The sequence below is a fragment of the Euwallacea similis genome, chromosome 23 (genome assembly GCF_039881205.1).
Source record: "Euwallacea similis isolate ESF13 chromosome 23, ESF131.1, whole genome shotgun sequence".
Classification (NCBI taxonomy): Eukaryota; Metazoa; Arthropoda; class Insecta; order Coleoptera; family Curculionidae; genus Euwallacea; species Euwallacea similis.
Window position 1 is genome coordinate 1,321,842 of NC_089631.1, and position 20,279 is coordinate 1,342,120.

The 20,279-nt window shown below is 36.8% G+C and overlaps 1 protein-coding gene across 3 annotated transcripts in view; it reads right to left on the bottom strand.

The window, feature by feature from the left end:
• Positions 1-20,279, bottom strand: part of LOC136416465 (zinc finger protein castor homolog 1-like) — a 50,743-nt gene that overhangs the window by 23,933 nt on the left and 6,531 nt on the right. For all 3 annotated transcript variants that reach the window (XM_066401649.1, XM_066401648.1, XM_066401647.1), the window contains exons 2-3: positions 13,030-13,112; positions 9,617-10,375 (exon numbers count right to left, since the gene is read on the bottom strand). In XM_066401649.1, coding sequence (XP_066257746.1) covers positions 9,617-10,375; positions 13,030-13,096 — 826 coding nt within the window. In that variant the 5' untranslated portion in view covers positions 13,097-13,112. The remainder of the gene's footprint in view (positions 1-9,616; positions 10,376-13,029; positions 13,113-20,279) is intronic.

Sequence of the window (20,279 nt, forward strand, 5' to 3'; positions counted from 1 at the left end):
AAAAGAGTCCAGTTATAGTTAAAGATTCATATCGACATGTCATGTGAATGAGGTGATTTGCACATTTTTTCCTAGGTTAATTAACATTTTGCCAACGAGCTGTCGGTGCGGGAAAAAAACTAAATCAAACTGGGCAGGGGCTTTTAATTTATTTGGATAAATATGTAGATCTTTTATGTCCAAAAAAAACTCCTATAACGGTGCTGAGCATGAAAATTAAGACCCACATCAATAGTTGATTGAACTATAATTGAGAAGTTAGCGTTTGTAATGCCCTGTGCCCCCAGAGGCAATCCAAAATTATACGTGGGAACCCAAATTTCATTATTTTATAGACGTGGCCGACAATGCTTTTCCCCTATTAGGATCGTTTACCGCACATTAAGACGTAACACCACAAATATACCGGTTAGTGCTGTAAATCATCCCTTAAACTAACAGTCGCTCAGCGAAGTCTCGCCCTACCTGTCACTACCCGAAAACAGTCTCTTTAATAAGGGCCACTTTTTACCTGCCCAGTGTGTGAAATTCCATTTTTACGGCACATTTTTTAAGGGTAAACAACCCCAAAAACGAGGGAGCAAGGTGTCGAGTAGTCTTTTACCCCTGATTCAGTAAGATGATATCCGCATTAAGGAGTCTCTGCTGTTCACCAGAGAAAACGGGGTTGTAATATGGTAAATTGCGCAATTTTTGGATATCAGAGGGCGACTTGCCCTCTTCCTATTGTGCGTCCAGGCTTAATTTCCTTCACGGTAAATCTGCGGCTTTGTTCTCCAGGTACGAAAAAAATGATGAAAACGGGGGAATAAAATAAGTGGTCTCATGTTGACTTAGGATTTTTTTGACGCTAAAAGGATTTGAAAGATGGGGGTTTTAAGGGTTGATACCCGATCGGATCGGCATGGGATGGGGCCGTAAGAACTGTGCGAACTTTTCCCTTCCGCGCAAAGTCGCAACAAGCGATCAGCGGCTAAAAACTCTTTAAGAAAGCCGTCCTAGCGTCAAAAGCAGAATTCCCCACGAGCATCATAAAAAACCGAATAATACACATCCTAAAAGCGCTATTTTCCATTATTAATATGCGAACGGTCACGAAAGAGGAAAAAACTGCGCGGAATAAAACCTCGAAAACAGCAATTTGTTTCATGAAAAATTACCATGACATCATCGCTGGTAATTCGATCTCTGCTTTTAATTTTAATTAATTATTATAAATACATAATTCAGTGTAACTGAATTGGATTAGATAGGCCAGATTAAAGATGTTGTTACATCGAGCTTTTTTAATTAAAATTATCCTATTTGACTGTACTAATTAAGACGATTTTTTTGTTTTATGTTTCATCAGGAACTGCTGTGCTAGTGACTAGGGGGTTCGGTTCGGAAATTGCTTGTGGGGATGTTGATATTGTGGCGGATGTTGAGGTAGTGTGGTCGAGTTTGATGTAAAAGCAGCGGATTGACCAGATAAGCCATGAAATGTGAATGAAAAAATCGCCTCAAAAAAAAAAAGAAAAAAAAGGGAAAAAAAGGAACGTGGTGGTTTATTTTTTGGAAATATGCCCTAATACAACAGTCCGCCCTAGAGAAGGATGAATAACATGGGGATCTCGGAAAGAATAATAGATACAAAATCGTTAAAGTTAAGAAAAAGTCGCGCAGTTTAAAACAAGTTAACAATATGTTTTTTGTAGTGGCACAATCCCGGATGGTTACGAAGATATCCGGAAAAAAACGAATTTTTGGGTTTTCGTTTTTTGCAAATGACTTTTATACGGTTACAGTTGAAGAAGTGAAAGTTTTACATTATTAAGACACTTGTTTTGAAAATTTATTAACAGTGTTGCCAGTTTTCTTTTTAAGTCGTTACTCTCGGAGATAAATTTTTAAACTTTTGATTTTTGTATAGGCGCAATATCGAATATTTATATTTTTAAAATCATCATAAAATTCCCTTTTCAGCTATATATCACATTTAGTATTTGTCTCAGAAATTCTATGAGTTATAGCCATCAAAACATTTTTTGAAAAGTAGGCTATGATTTTGACTTATGGCAATGGTACACAATAAATAAATAAATGCTATGGAAACGAGGAAAAGAGCGTATTTGTTTGGGCAATAATGGTGATTTATTTGGTTATTTGTTGTAATTTGAAACTTCTATTTGGCCCAAATTTAGCCGCATTATTGTTATTAAAAACATAATTTAATTATATTACTTTTTTTCTTATTTTAGGCTAATTTTAGGAATACAAATAAGTAAATATAATTATGCACATGTCAAAAGATTTTAAAGTTTTACAGCTTTAAAATATTTTTGACGATTCCATACCATTTATTTATTTATTGTGTATTTACTATTGCTATAATTCGAAATTATAGTCGACTTCTCAAAAAATGTTTTAATGGCTATGACTTATAGTTTATGAGAAAATTACCAAATGTAATGTATGGCTGAAAAGGGAATCTTATGACGATTTTAAAAATGTAAATATTCGATATTGAACCTATATGAGAATCACAAGTTTAACAATTTATCTCCGAAAGTAAGGACTTAACAAGAAAACTGGCAAAACTGCTAAGAAATTCTCAAAAAAGTGTCTTAATAATGTAAAACTTTCATTCCTCTAACTGCAATCGTATAAGAGTTATTTGCAAAAAACGAAAACCGCCAAACTCGTTTTTTTTTCGGACATCTTTGTAACCATTCGGAATTTAACCAGTATAAAAACAAATTACAAATTGATTTTAAATTGCATAACTTTTTCCTACTTTAAACCATTTTGCATTCATTAGCGTTTTCGAAATCGCGTGCTGTTCATCTTTATCTGTGGCAGACTGTGTATTAGGACGAAATGTTAGAACGGTGGAATTGCACACTATCTCAGATTAATTGATAAAAATCAGTAGAGAAACGAAAATTAACCTGAACTAAAATATATGAAATGTGAATATCTGAAATGCATGTTTAAAATATCATGATGGGCGCTAATCACTTATTGAATGTTAAGTGCTATACGTGTTCTTTATAATTTGGAAAACAGACATTTGAGGCCAGTAAACACAGGGGTATACAGGTGAGCAACTTTCAAATAGGAACCAGCAACAACAAAAGATTCGCAGAGACTCGTAGAGAAACGATGTACACCACTGACATTCATGAACACGGAAAGCTGGAAATTATCGATTTTATAATGGAAGAAGTCAGGGTTGTATCAATAGGGGGCAAAAAAGCGAAATAGACGTGGAAAAAGTCATCGTTTATCGCTCATAATTTGTAGTCGCTATTCAAAATGCAGTACGCCTCTGATTGTGAGGGATTTTTGTGGCATCGAGAGACATGTCTTAGATAAATTCATGTCATCTGTTTGAAAGCTGCAGTACGTCCCTGATTATGAATGATTTTTGGCAGTAGCGGCATGTCCTAGATAAATTCACCTATTATCTATTAGAAAAATGAAGTACACCTCTGATTGCGAAGGATTTGTTCGTGGCATCTATTGTTGACCGAATTACTGATCAGTACAAATAAAACAACGCATAACATACAAAATTGTACTGAAGAGCGATCGTGGTACCATCAGCGCTAATGCCCAGCTTAACGTGAAATCATTAAAACTGTACTTCGGTCTTTTGAAATCTACGAAAAGTCTCGAATTTTTATAATGAGAATCAAAATTAAAAACACGTAAATTTAAGTAGACCTTATTTGTCAAGAAATTAGTTCTACGTGGCTAATGTATTATAATTAAGCTGGTGGCATTTAGCCTAGATCTGGCATTCAAGGGGGAGTTTTCGGAGTTCCCACGCTTTAACATTATGTCAAATTTTGCAGATGCAAATCTCCCCACATGCTTCTCTATGCAGGATGTAATATCTGATTAACAATTTGGCCAAGTCATATTTAACATATTAAAGCAAGTTTGACGCTGCCAAATCGTTTAATTTCGCCGTGATTGGAACTCGCCGGTATTTAAATTTAGCAATGATTCATTTATTTTGTTTTCTTATATTCTCATGTCAAAAGTACCGTAACGCAGCAATTTCTACTTAGAACCACCGTCTAATTTGGGTACAGCTAATTCGTTATAATAATATAATGAAAAGATTGATTGGACTGCCAGCTAAGAGGCCGAATTAACATTTTCCGAGTTATTTCAACTAAAATCCCACTTAAGAGTCGGTCTACGCACTAAGCCCCCAAAGTTAAAATGGCTTTTATGAAAGCACCGGGCTTTAAATTAAAAATAAATCGCTTAGGTCATTAAGGTGGAATTAAACGAACCAATTCTTATTAAAAATGAAAAATTGTGTAAGCAGACATTTGGGTTACGAATTCATTAAAAAAATTGAGAAATCAAGGCAATTGGGTTCGGAACCATTAGAGGAATTCACGCCTTTGCAGAAGAGCAAACAATTCAGAGCGAGCCGACATTATGTTTATTTTTATGTGCGTATAAGCACGTAAAGAAAAATTTCTCTTGAGAATGGAAACACACATAAAGCGTGAATTTAAGCTGAAGTGGTTCTGCTGAAGTGTTGGCATTAAAATTTTTACTCATTTCGAGTGGTTCCGAGATGATGAACAGACTGAAATTCTGTGTTTACTTTCAAATCCCGGTTTTGATTACACGGCTCGCCATGTGAATTGAGGTACTGCCTGCACGAAGGCCTGTTAAGGTGCTCTTGGGGATTTATCGAAGCGCAGCTGCCCTGCTACAAAACGATTGCAGCAAAAAGTCATTAAAATTCTCGAAAATTACCATTTTCCATTTCTTGCTTCCATATCAACAATTAAAAGCAGTATGAGGCTTCGAAAAAGAAGGAAAAACATTAATCTAAATCCATTTATCATTCCGGCCGTATTCAGAAATAAATGAAGCGCAAGCTGGTTCGATTAAAAATTATGTGTTTTAGTGCTCTTTGTCCAAGGGAAAAGCAAAATAACGAGACGACGTTTCTCTTCAAATGCATTGGTTGTAGCAAGACACAAAAGCAACAATAAAAGCCACCTTCACCATTTTGTCACTAATTTTTTAAATACGTTCTTGTAGCTGCTTCTCTTTTATTACTCTGAACTTTCGAGATCTTTACAGATATCTCGTAAAATACGTTTATTGTCCCCCTCAATAAGCCCAATCCGCACGCACGCACGTTTTTTTCTCAATTTCTCACAAAACGCAAAATAGATATCCCATTACCTGGGCATGGAATCGACACAATGGCTTAAAGAGCCCGGAAAGAATCGTTTAACCCCAATTTCTGACCCTTAAATCACTAAAAATCTCTTCGCCTTTTGTCGATGACGAGCCCCTTGCAAAAAAATCGCGCCAGGACACGCCGAGGGCCGCCTCGGAGGGTATGATGAAAAGAATCCTTTTTCTGTAAGTTTTGATATGAAATACCCATGCAACTAGGCAGACATCAGTTTAATCTTAACCCATCTTTGTGGTACTTCATCATTTCGGTTTTTTCTGATTTGATAAATGATCGTGGGAAACGGAATTTCGAGAAACAATGGAGGTATACCATATTAGTCGTGAAAGGGTTAAAATACGTTATAAGAGCCTTTTTTATGGACATTTTTTATTCGTAGGTAAAAGGAGATGAAGAGGCTTTTTTCACGGGGTTTCGAGTCTTTTGTCCTTTGGTTTAATTACGCCGTCCCAACAATTTACTTACATCTGCACGTTTATTTATAACTCGGAGTAGAATTCCCATTGCTGCCTTTCCCATCGACGTTCAAAAAGCTTGATAAGTGAAATCGTTTTTCCCAATAATAATAATAAAAATAAAATCTGCTTTTGACGTAAACTCCACATGTGGCCCGCAGGAACTTGGTTGGGTGTCGTATTTCATGTTTCGTGTTTTATTATCGCTTCGCTGTTACGATATTTTTCCGACTAATGTATTATGGCGCCAAAATGTGGTAAAATTTTTAATTTTTAGTCAGATGGGAATATTTCATGAATTTGCTTAATCAAGCATCTTTGGCACGAACATGTGGCCCTGTCACGTGGCTCGAATCTTATAATCCACCAAGAATCTATTAGTTTGGCACGTGTTACTGTTTCCGTTCACCATTTTGGCTAGATTTGTGCAAAATTTCTCTCACCTGTTCGAGCACGCCTAAAAGTCCTCAAAGTACTTTGGAACGAATGCAAAATTTCATTTTCCAGTACGTCGTAATTGCTGAACTCAACCGTTTATACAAAGAAGAAAAAACTAAGTGCACGGACTATGCAATAAAGTTATCACATATTGAATAATTATGGAAAACCCCGAAAGTTAACTACGATATATTAAATGGGACACCCTGTATATTATTTCGTTTTTAGGTTTATCAGCTTCTTTCGATAATTTCTGCTTAATAATTCCTATACAAATCTCTAGCGTGCATCGTCCCTGAACGTTAAGGATCATTTTTGCCGAAGGTGGCCGTGGAACGTCATGACGACACACGCCATGATGTCGAGAAACAATTGCTAATCGTATCAATCATCTCTGGGCCAAGCTGGAAACGGGGATCGAGTCGTGAGTTCCGTATTTAACAAGAAATTACATTGGCTCGAGTTCCGGTCAGAAACGGGCATACAAAGTAAGTTTTAGGTTTAAAATAATATTAAAATCCTTCCAATAGATAAAGGTAGCACTACAGCCATAATGGATTGTGTATGATCTATTCAAACACGTAAATTTAATTGTCGATCCCTATTCAGCTTCATCTAAGCGCGGATTGCTTTGATACCAGGGCACTTGACTCATGGAAACCATGCAAAACGCTTTATATGGTTATTTTTGCTCCGTAACCGCAATTGGAGGTACCTCTGAGTTTGAGTCTGAAGTCCCCAATATTGCCAAGTGTCGCAACTTTCTCTCGAAGCATTCCAATTTTGCAATCTCAGCTACTGGAAATGTACGATATCCCTGCAAACGCTTTAATTTTAGATCCCAGAAAATTTGTCTTTTCCTTAGGCAAATTTTCCCAAAGAAGATCGAATTAGGGCTCTTAAAACATGACTGATATTTCTTCGGCTGGTAGCGTTGATGACGTTCCAGATATGAAATGAATCGTTTGCTGTGTGCATTGGCATACCAGTGTATACCACATATGGATATACGAGGAAATGGAGAACCTGAACTCACTTTGAACTACTGATACCTACACGAATTTCTTCAATGACGCACTTTCCGATGAAGCGCTCCAAGGGTGAGTCATTTGCCCTCTTTCTTCATCCCCGTTTGTTTTCTCTTTGATATTCGTCTCAGTGGTGTTGAGCGATCCACTTACACTACTGCTAAATATCTTAAAACCGTTGGAAAAAAACACCGATTTTTATATTGAAAATTCGAGTAATTTTTGAGAAAAATTCAAGTCTCCGCACGTCGGATTATCTTGGCTTTTTTGTGGAAAGTGGCTCTGGAACGTTATGCGCAGCTGCAGATGAACAATCGTGAATCATCGTATCGAAGGTCTCTGGGCCTCGATGAAAATAATGATTCAGCGGCAATTTCCGATTTGAGCCCGAGAAGTACAGTGGCTCGTCACGCCAGTGACGCAGAAAACAAGTTGAGTTTTATTACAGTGCTAAGCAAATACGTTACCTAACATTGTTATGTAACAATCTGGTATTTCCTTGATGCAGGGCGCATCAGAATAATGTCACCAAAAGGTTGACACCTGAGATAAATTTCTGATTAACGAGGTTGCCTCATAGAACACACAAGATGGCACTATTGCTATGATTAACTCTCTCGCCGAATGCTTTGCTGAAGCGCACCTTACGTCAAAATTCGCTCATATGTTTAGCATAAACGCTCTGGGCCTAATGCCCGGAATCGAAGAAAATGGAAACAAAACGACCATCAGCGGCAGCAGAAAAAAATAATAACATAACAGTCCGAGCCATTGTTCTTATTTTGAATAATAGGGAACGACATTTTGATTAATAACGTTAGATACGTTTGGATTCCATTGTATGCCGCGGGTGGTATTTCAACCTAAACCACCCGTTGCGCTCGTTCAGAGCGTATTTTTATCGTTTTCAGCCCTTTTTCCGAAGGAGCACTTAGCGTAAAGAAATCTATAAGGTCGCGGCAAATTCCATAGGGGCTTAATTTACGAATGACCGTTGTATGCGAAACCATATTTAGCGGAAGATAACATATCTTTAAGATCATGTTTATGCAGATGGGAGTATTCTCTCACACAGCGTTCGATTGTTTCTGCTCAAGCTGAAAAAAATGTAGAAAAGCATCAGTAATTTCATATTCATAATGCACTCAAGATCGTTCCATGGACTTTAAATCAGCCAAGAACAATAGGACCCGATGTGTGTATTTTCGAATATTTGCAGCACGATCGCAAAAAGGTGACTTTTCGTTAAATGCTAAACGCTTATTATGGCCTTATTATGGTCCGCCTCCTCTTCGCAGTCGCTGTTGCCGAAAAATTCCGAAACAACGGTACCAAACCCATTCTTGAAGTGAAAACACCTAATTTTAACCCAATTCAATGGTAATTTCAATATGTTGTTAATATTTTTCGGAGGAGTGCCACCCAGCCCCATTGTATTTAAAATTATTGTTTATTACTTTCAGGCATTATACGCGTATGCCTAGTCACTTCTAATACGTTAACCTTAATTCTTACTGAATTCCATTAGAAGGCGACATTTGAATAAACTTGTCTCGTTACATTCTTATCCATCTACTGAAAAAATTCAAATTGCCGCCTTGATCGCTAATAAGAAAACAATTCTTCCATGGTGTTTAAATTAACATAATTTTCGATTGACCCTCGTGGCTTAGAATCTCGTAAAAGCCCCATAAATCTGCTCGGAAACTCACTTTAACACCAAATAATATCTAATTTTATTGTTACTCTTTATTTTCTTTTACGACGTTATAACGCGGCCTGAAATTCATGGGAATGCTGGAATTAATATGGAGATTTTGCGATGTGTGTTCCATCCTGGATGCGATAAGTCTTGCGTTCCCTTTCATAACGTTAACGGTGAGTTGAGAGCCTCAAAAACTCCACGCAAAGACTCTAATGAAGTCATAAAAACGTTAACGCGCCTAGCGTATTTAACGGAAAACGTGTTTACATTAGAAATCATCTAAAAAACTACGTTTAGTTGGGATATACTAGTTTTTGAAATGTTAAAAGGCATGTGTATGCACAGCTGCATTTAATAAACGAATTAGAGAGAAATTGATATTTTAAAAAGGGTAAATACTCTTCACAGCCTAATGGCAACACGGAAACTTAAAAGTTTTTGAACTCATGGAAAAAAAATCACGAATAAATTTATATCAGGGGATTCAATTTTTAAGAGGACGGCGCCATCTATCCAAGTATCACTAAGATTTTTGACAAATGTTGACAAGTTGAATAATGACATTTCAGTATGTTTATTATATTTCAAACCGACATAATAACATTTGAAGGAAATGACAGCAACTATTGTCTATTTTGACCTACGTATTTCATGATCAAGCGGAGGGTAACACTCTCCTGAATTTGGGAAAAATTCTACTGAAAGTTTTATTTAAACATTTTATTGAACATGCTACACTAATAAAGCTCAACAAATTCAACGTACTCACCAGAAGTAAATGCAGCCAAAGGCAGCTGCCGCGATATACTCTCAGCAACCTCCGAAGTCAGCCCATATATCCCCAACAGCTCCCTCATGGTATTCATAGCATAATTCCGCATCTCATTTATCTGATCCTGACTAAGATTCTGATGCGCAGTCACACTGTTCTCCGTCACATGCGGCTTACTCAAATTATGAATGGAGAAACTGTTTGGTATCTTACTGGACTCGTTCTCCTCACTCTGTCCTCCTTCTGAGTCTTCTTTGGCTTCTTCATTCTCAGAGGTAGTTCTGTATCGCTCAGTGTTAAACTCATCAGAATCCGAATTATCCGAGTCGTGTTTCGACTCTTCCTGACTCATCACCTCAGAATCATGACTCAGCCGCTCAGAAGCTTCGGAATCCGGCTTGGAACCACTGAGATCCATGGGGGTGAAACTGGGGTCTTGAATCACTCTCCTGACTCCCGCCAAGGGCTTACGCCTCCGAACGTTGACATTATTATTTTCGTTGTATTCGCTCAAATTGAGCACCCCCTCGTCTTCTGAGGGGAGGTTCTGAGAGCAACGCGGTTTGAAGTTCTTGCGTTTGTTCCTCTTTGGTTCCGAGACATTGAGTGGGAGGTTGGGCGATTGAGGGGTGTATGGCACTTCTTGTTCTGAATCGCTGGAGTGGTGAGAGTCGGGGTACGTGCGGGTGAAAGGATGCCTATGGTGGAAAGTCGTGTCCATAGGTTCTTGGTGGGAGAGCTTCAGCGCTACAGCATCTGGAAAACGGCGAAATATTAATTGAAAAATAACGGAAGTGTGTTATGAAAAGTGTTAAAATCGTTGAAAATATACAGGAATATTTCAGAATTACTGTCTGTTTCTGATTCCTCTCTTCAGGAGTAGAGGCTTTTGGAAAATGACATCAATATAACATAGCGAAATGGTCCTTTATTTTACAATGTCTGCAAGTGCAAGTGTGGTCATTGCAATTCTGTCAACGTCAGATGTCAAGCTTTCGACTTCTGTTAAAGTCAAGCTTATGACACAGTGTTGTCATTTACTTTGTTTTGTTTGTGCATAAGAATAATCAGTAGAGAAACGTTTGAAGATTAATTGATGAGTTAGTTATCAAACAAAAGAGGAACACGAATAAGGAAGGATCTGTTTGAAAGTTACTCCAAATTGCTTACATTATTTGGCAATAGTGCTTCCTTACTAACTGTCATCAAGTTCGACGTTAATCTTTAACAACAAAAGATAATTGCAACATTGTTAACTCGTGCCCCGTTGACTAAAAAGCTTTGAATTTTGCTGAATTAAAAGAAATGTTTGAAAATAAAATTATTAGTCACTTGAATCGGGTTCTTAGATTCGTCTGAACTTAGAAATCCAAAAAAAACCTTGTTATTGTTTTGCTTATTGATTTTGTTCCTTGCGTGCATTTTTGTATCCTCACAGGTTGCTCTTGACCGAGCAGCGAAACTAATTATGCCCAATCTCGCTGCGTCCCATCAGTATCAGCATCGGCAGCAAAAACGCATTTCCGAAATATCTAGACAACAAAAATTGCGCCTCTTTCTGAAACTGCCAAAAATTCTGTCTGGGACCGTTTTTACACAAAAATATTTCGTTAAACGAATGCATCGGCCAAAACGTGCTCGGTTTTAGCAAATTTTAATAAAAACTTGCAAGAATTTCGGCCCAACCTGGTCAGAAATAATTAAAATTTGTGCTGATGGCAATTTCACAGAATCACCGTCTCATCTTGAATTTTTAGTTTAGAATGGACCGTGCTTTTTTGCCACCGGCCTCGGCCATTGTTGTGTGTGTTTTATGTTTCCCGAAGTTATTAAGGATTTTTCGGATTTTTAGACTCGCTTTTGAAATATCGTTCGGCGGATTTATGGGCCCTGAGCAGTGCCGGGTTAGGGGTTCAATCACGAATAACGAATGGGTGACTGATTCGCCAGATAACTGAATGACCGGACTGGGCATCAGGGGGGAAATTTACAAAAAGGTGCATGTTAGTCAAACTCTGTTTTCAAAATATTGAGGGCCAAATTTGTTGAAGTTTTTTTGTAGTGTTTATTTATAAATTTTGAGGATGTGTACTTAAACACTACAAATTACTTTCAAACACATTAAAAAACCACAAAATATTCTATTTAAAATATTAAGAAATATGAAAAGAACTTGATGTAAATCAACAAACGTCTTTGTAAATTTTGCAAATGTCTACATGCTATGTCCGTGCTATCCATAACCCTCTCTATGCTATTACAAAGTTCGCAGAGATTATTATTTAAGGGTAATTTTTTACAATAAGAAATTACATAATATTATAGACAAGGTGTTAAGATAGTAGGAAAGAACAAAATTGAGAAAAAGAAATATAGTTGGATTGAAAAAGCACAAAATCAACACCGTTTTTGATCTAACTGGAACATTCAGTTATCAGAAAATATTGAAAAGGGTGAAAAAATAAATTACAAAAATCTTACGAAACCGAGTAAAAATAGTTAAAAATCTTGAGGTAACATGCACATATTTGAGGTTAAATCTGACTGGAATATGATAACGAAAATCTCAGCAATTCGAGAAATATCATGTCGAAAAATTTAGATATTTGAGAACAAAGTATTGAAATTTTTTTAATTATGTATTTAGAAATCATAAAACAAAGAAATGTGAAGAGTAGAAAATATTGAAAAATCTAAAAAGGGTATTGGTAAAAGACGGAGTTTTGGTACAGTTCTTAAAATGCACTTTTCAAAAGAAGGTGATTTTTTTGAAAAATTCTATTTGTATTTTAAAAACCATTTTTTTAATTTAAAATTGTTTATTAAATTTTTGGATATTTTTTGAATTTTTAGTAAACAATTTTTGATTTTTGAATTTTTTTTATTTGATTTATTTTATTGTATATAAAATCTTCCGGTGCAATAGGGGAGAATGTATAAGTTCTGGCATCTTGCTTCAAACTGTGCAAACCGAAGGAGGTGGAATGACGTGTGAGAGTGGATCGCCCTGTAAACTCAATCATCGTCTTCGAGTTTCTACTGTTGACAAGAAACAACAAAAGAAGTGCGTTATTTGCATTGTAATTATTGCGCGATACATTCCCGCAATTGAAGCCATACACATTTCCACCTCGGATGCAACTTTTTCTGTCAATAATAGCCCGAGAACGCAGTCGTGTTTGCTCAGCACTTAGACCGTCGTATTCTTGACATTTTATTATTTATCAAAAATGCCCCTTTTCACCGTTAAATAAACCGCGTATTCCGGAAAGTAATGTTTACTCCTTTTTAACAATTTTAACACCTCATTCTTTCTTCTCAAACTCGTAGAGAGAACGCACTCAACTGCGGTGTGTCGAAATCAGTTATGTGCACCGATAAGTAGCCGATGAAATAAAATTTTCGCTCACCTGCGCTTAGGACGTAGGAATTCGGTGACAGTATTCCGGACGTGACAGTAGCCATTGTAGCCAACATAAATCCTGCAACATTCCTGCAACAAAAACAACTAATTGTAGAATACACACCTTTGCCACTTCGTTGCAAAACCGTCTAAAGACACTCAAAGACATTACTTGTCTCGTATTATTGCCTGTTTTGCATATAAATTAATTTCAAATTTGAACAACGCGTTTTGCCTGTGGCTGCTGGCGACTACACCTGTAGCAAAACCATTTCGATACAATAACTGAACGTATTCTCCCATTGTAGTCTTGAGGGAAAATTTACGTCAAAATTTGCATCAGATTTAAGAAGAATAAAAACGCTGCATTATGTTTCAATTGACATATTATCATGGCTCACTTGATAGACGCAGAAAAAGCTCTTGTTAGACTTTGAAACAAAAGCGAGTTCCGCAGTTGCCAGTTTGATCAGTTGGTCCTGGAGCGCGTTGAATTAACAAAATTATTCTGACATTTGTATGACAGCACACGTTCCTTAACTACTGTCATTTTAAAAGAAAATCCTCTTACGCAGTTGCCAGATTTTCCAGTAAGTTTTAACTAACTAATTACTGAAATTCTAGTTTCTTAAAAAAAACTAAAATTTCATTAGAAAAATATTAGATAATGAAAATTTGGTTACAAAAACAAATTTAAGTAAGAAATAATTTATCTAAAATACTAGTTGCTTAAAATTTACTAGAAAAAATGACAACTGAGGAATGTGCACTGTTATACCAATGTCCTTACGATAGGATTATCTTCCTAAAATTGGCAACGGCACAATATTCTGTTGTTTATAAATTGCACTTAAAATTTCTCCTCTGTTGCCACATTAAACAAAGTTAAACATCGCCATCAATTCTGTTTCTCAGCCTCTCGGGGAGTATTTGAAGATTGTGATGGGAAAAAATAATTTAATTCTTAAGAAGAATAGCAACCATGCTACACTCCTTTCTTTAACTGCATGATACCTAAAGCACTCCCGTTAATAATATCCGATGTTGTTACACAATTCTAAGTTCAACAAGAACTGGTGCGTTGACGTGAAGGGAGGCTTTACCCTTTGTGTTACACATACAAAGATTTGGCAACTATGTTGGCAAATTTGTTATAAAAACGTTGCCAAACCCTGCATATGCTCGGAATAATCCTATAACCAATTATCTGCATTGCTGATCCATATAGTCACACTTGAAACCACATTGATCGACTTACTCCGCCAATACGGTTGGTCAGCAGTACTCACGCAGAGGTATTTCACTTATCTAGTCTTAATTTAAATATTCTAAAGGCGGAATAGTACTGTAAAGTCGTTATAACAAACGGGTAAATCGTTCGACTGTTTAACATACGTGATATTGTTATAGCTTCCAAGAACACACCGTCGATAGCAGTGTATCTTTTAGCAAAAATATATATGTACTGGTTTCTGTGAATAATAATTGCACAATCCGGTATAGTGATATTGTAATAGATAATTGAATAAAAATGCTAAACGATGCACAATTGGCAACCAGGCCTCAAGCTTTTGTTAGCAATTTGACACATTTTGCGACGTTGCCGATTTGAACTCGCCTATGTGGCTTTCAGCCTGATGGCAACCAGGCGTCATCTTTTTGTTTCCAAACCCAGCTGTTTGAGTTTATCAACATTGTTGCCACGTCGTGGCCTACTTATTCCTGAAAAACGAATTTTCCTTAGATTTGCCAGTCTCTTCAATAATTTAACCGCCACTTTCGCAATCAACATGTCCGATTCGAGCTAAATTTACATTTGAGACAATAAAGCACATACACTCCTCTAATTTTCTAGTTAATTTACTTTGGGATCGTGAGGATTGTCCCAGGTTTACTTAGCTGAAAATTTACAGTCAGAGCGCATTCTAATTATATTTAATGTTAAATCTGCGCTAAAGGCCAAGTCGTAAATTTTATGGTGGTTTGTGTGCGCGGTAAATTGAAATTTAAAACTGACTTACTTGAATCCATTGTTTTACTATGGCTGAGGCCTAGTTTATCCATCTGCTTGTTAGCTTAACTTAGACATATAAAATTCCTCAGGGACAGATTTTTTACTCCGACTTCGATTTAATGGCAAATTCGCATTAGAATCTCTACATTCCAAAAACTCCTTACCGGGCACGAACGGCACTAAAACTCGATGAAAAACGCGGTTTTATCGAGAAAATATGATTTAGAACGACGCGGTATATTACTTGCTTCTGGTGCGGTAAATGGACACTTTTATGCCATATAAGTTGTAATATTGTTGTTTCGCTCTTTTTGCGAATTTCGTAATTGCTTCCCATTGTTCTTAATCGACGTCATTGGTTCTGGGTTCTGCGCGAACTGTGAGAACATTTTTTCGATAAGGCACATGAACCATTGACGTAGCACGATGAAGAATATGATGGATATGAAGATACTAACACAAACTAAAAAGCATGTGACAACGTTGGTCGTACTTTAAGTGCCATTTTTAAACAAATGACAGTGGGAAGAGGTTGCCAATTTTCAAATTTGAGTAAGTAAGTTCTTAGAGAGTATGAGGAACCCACATGATAACAACGGACATTGTTCACGTTACGTCGCGCAAATCCATTTCGCATAGTTGCCAGTACATTTATTTCTTTTAAATGAGCTTAATGAGAGATGGGAACCTTTAAAGAGTCGACATCAAAGTTGGTCCCGATTAAGGGCCGCTTTTGCAATGCTAATGCAGGTTAACTTAATGGGCAATAAAAAACGCCCGAAACACCCTGTATATCTTGACCGGGCGATAAGCCTCGAAATGGGACCCTATTAATACCGTTCGAAGTCGAGCATTCCCAAAAAGATTATTTTGTATTCGGGCTGAGACACTTTTGGGTCGTTAAATCGATTTTATAACTTACTTTACGGCGTCTTGCCTTAAATTTCGGCCAATAAAACCAAGAAATTAATGCATTTTTTACCATAAAAAGGTGCTATCTTATGTCGTTTACCTCTTTTAAAATTCTTTTCGACGGTTCTGGGCCTTGTTGGACAAAAGACCGAGAATCTGCTAAGTCGATAAAAAAGGTGGAAAAAGTCGCCTTGATTGGGTTTTTCAGGGATCGGGTTTCAGTTTTGTCGAATTGAGACTGTTTCCGCTGATCTTTGAAATTCAAACCCACGTAATTTATTAAGTTCGTTATGCAAGCCGAAAGCATAATGTGGAATTTTAAAACACAAAGGCCGAAAGTATACGACGCGACGTTAAAATTAAAAACTCGACACAAAAAAGGGTGATAAAACCCATTAAAAGCATAAAAGGGATCTCGCAGAGCAGAAGGGTCAAAATCGTACTTTTAGGGTTGTTACTGGGCACAGATGTGCCCTATGCAAATTACGGGCCCTTCTTACAATAAAAATTTAAATATTTTAAAAATTTACGGCAAGTTCTGTGGGGTCGCGACTGTGATAAATCGCTTTTTGTGGTACGTGGTAAGAGCAAGTCCGGTCCTGTTTGTTTTATTAAAGCTTCAGAATTTTGCACTAAACGTTTATTTCTCTTAATGATCAGCGCAACTACCGATTAAGCAAATATTTTGCTACAAAGCGGCGGCTTTTATTAAGTTCCATTCTGTTGACTCAGAAAATTTATGGCGGGAAAAGCAAAAGAAATGAGGTTTTTTCAGATCTTTGTGTACCCGGAGTAACAAATATTTGCTTTCCTGTCAGGATTTCGAAAAACCGCCGCCAAATCCGCGCTCAAATAGCTCACTTTAATTAGCGCAATCCAGATAATTAAACATAATTTATTGGATTGCGGATTACACCGGGAATTTAAAAATGTGCCGCTGTTTGCCTCTTCAAATCCCCGTAAAGGTCTCTAAACATTGATAATAAGATTCTTTCGAAACGGGAAGTTTATTGCATTTTTCCATCACGCCTCAACAAACTAATAATGCCGTTTTGAATATTTATGAGTCTAACACTTAGTAGATTTCAATTTCAGCCTGAATTGAGAGATAATTTATTCAGAAAGCCGAATGCTTGAAGTTCAAGATTTTGACGTCTGTGTAACACGACAAGGAAATTAACCGAATGGTCGACAGTCCGATGTGCTCTCAGAGATAGTTAATTCGTATTTTGCTCCAAATTTTATTGAAATCAATTCTTAAAAACCGGTCCCATTTGTTAAATTATGAAATTCCCAAATGATGGTCTAGTACGGGATCAAATGTACCAAAAACGGCGTAAAATCAATTCATGGTAACCATTTTTTGAGCGCAAAACCGTGTTAACTTGGGGCAAAGTTGAACAAGAGTTCAAGAATATGTCAAAATTTGAAAAATTTCGATTCGCTTCGGAGATATTAGGAAATTGTGTAAAAATGTTTTTATTTTTTTTTCAGCTTCTTTGGCGAGCTAATTCAAAATGATTGGCACTAGTAGTGCAACTTTTCCTCCTCTACAACGTTGCGACATCATATTTGAAATTTGACATTTCGAATCATCATTAACCTTGTTCTTTTATGGGCGGCGTCTTAAATTTTCACATTTTTGAATGAACTTTTTTCTTCTGGTTATGATGATGTATAATATGTCAGTCTTGTAGTTTCCTGCAAGTACCAAAAATCCTGTTTTTACAAGATTGGTGTGGAAATAGCATTCATAAATCTGTAGGCTTTGCATTGAAATGTGCAGTATCTAGAAAGACAAGAACCAGCTAAAAATTATCTTCTATTCCCTCATAGAACTTTAGCTTAGTTTGGGGTATTTTCTAATTTCTAATTCATTGGCCGGCACGCTCACCAGATCTGTCCCCATTAGATTATTGTTTATGGGAAATTATGCGATACCGCATTTATTTTCCCCGGCATTTCCCACAAAAATAGAATTTGTGGTATTTCCATTAAACTGCAAGACTGAACAGTAACATGTGTAATCGCAAAAAAGGTGACTTTGGACTTAGACTTTCGGACTAAGCCTCGCCATGTCAACCAGTTTCTTGTCCCCACTTCTTCATACACACGACTGTGTTTCATAAACAAATAAATTAGGAATAAGAATTTTCGACTTCCTGTTTTTACACGGATTATAATTGGGACCACTAAAATCATTCTCTATTCGAATTCCGAGATTTTATCAGACTTTGATGGCGAAATTTGCATACACGTACTGTGCCATCCATATTTCTAATTGGACCAATTTATCAAGATTACGCTTGAGTTTTGTGACGTGTTTTTGATTTCTTCGTGCCATTACGCGAAGTGAGACAAATTAAAAGTTTCAGTAGTGTGGCAGTGTTACGCCCACTGTGTAGAGCAGGAATTAGCGTTTTTAGATAAAGAGGAAAGGTGGCTAAAAAATTATCAGAAATGAGATGAAACATTTCTTAATTGTGTTAATGAAAATTACAGTTTTCGTCTCATGCGTAGTTCCATCAAGGTTTATGGAGACTTGAGGAGAACCTGCCATGTGTTTGAGAGACACACGATGAAAAAATCAGAAAGGAAATTAAACTTTTTTCAATCATGTGAGGGAAAATTACTGTTTCGGCTGATGTATGGCCCCATCAGGGTTTATGGAGACTTGAGTAACTGGGAAGTGCCAGATGTTTGAGACGAGAAGTATGGAAAGTTAATGGAGATGTAAAAAAAATTTAAATCTTGAGTGTGGAATCTTCATAACATTTTCTCTTCAGTTCTCGTTGCGTTAATAATTTTTCTTTTTCATATTTTCTTCCTATTCTCTATTCACTGCTTATATGCTCCTGAAAGTTCTTTTGAAGCCCCTTGTCCAGGAAAAATATTTTCTCGTTTTCTTAATATTTTCCTACATATGGTTTAGACATGTGCAGCGCACCAATACCGCAATCCTTTAGTTCTAAGATAGGAAGTTTAGTTTTCTCTTTTACTCTTCTACCAGATGTTGCATTGCGATACGTTCCTTGCATTTATCCAGTTTTCTCCTGGAATTTGTTTGTTTTATTATTTTAATTCTGTTACCAATTAATGATTTCTTTCATATTTAGTTCGTAAGTTTTCTGGAGGTTTCCGAACGACTCAGATTCAAATTCGATCCAATCAACACGGCTTGAATTCAATTTCTGACAAGAAATTTATGGCAAACATTAAAAATTGAAAACAAGCCCGACAGTCAAGACACACTCCCTCGTTTATCTGTATGGCGAATAAAAGCGCATGAAAAACGAGCAAACCAGTATTTGCCAATAAAGGCCTTGCGTATGTATCCACTTTATAGAGCGACAAATAAATTTAAGTTTATGATACAGTTTCTAATGAAAACATATAACTCCGTATCGCCATTGAATATTTCACAACACTCGAACATACATTAAAATGTCCCACAAATTACTAGAAATACAGAGCAAACTACTTTCGGTGTGGGTGTGTATATTGTGTCTGTGTCTGTACTGGGTGGTCATAGTTATCAGAATACGCAGATCTTGAGCACTGCTTTTTGGAGTTAAGATCGCATTAGAAATTACCTTAAAGGGCCTTGTAGCCACACGCGTGGAAAAGCCTCGAAAACAGAAAAAACATCCCAAAATTCGGGCTTTGCAGAGCTTTTCGGTCGACTTTGACCACCCCGGCTGTTCACCGGTGCGACGTATTATACAGAGTGTTGCTTTTCCGTTGGCTGGCCGAGGCGAGAGATCATATCTTTCGAACGTTGACAAGCGCTTATACTTATTTATTAATAAGCAATTTAAAGCGCGGGTGCCAAACCCAAATTTCCGTTAAAGATTTTAAATGAAAGCGGGCTCCAAAACGGATTTTGGCCATTTTTTCTGCTCCAATCGGCCCCAGATAGAAAGTCGGTGCTTAGATGTTGCCGTCGATAAAATGCCGGTTTAATTGTTGCAATGATTTGGAATTTATCGGTATAGAGTGTTTTGAAATACACCCGCACGACATTTATTATTTACATGCTCGTATACTCTGATTGTTCGATAGTTTTTGCCTTTATACGTTATCTAGGTTAATAGAGGTTTTTTCTCTTGTGCGGGATGCCTTGAAAGATAATTCGGAATTTTTTGTGGCCACTGCAGCCTCATGAAAAAGCCAATTACAAAGAGAAAAAAATCTCGACAAAATGGCAAAGGCGTGTTGAATACTGAAATATTGGGGCGAATGAAACCAAAATCGTAAGTAGGTGAAATTATTTTTTCAAGTACTTTTGACCCAATTTAAGTGTATATTTCTTAAAATTTTAATCACGTGTT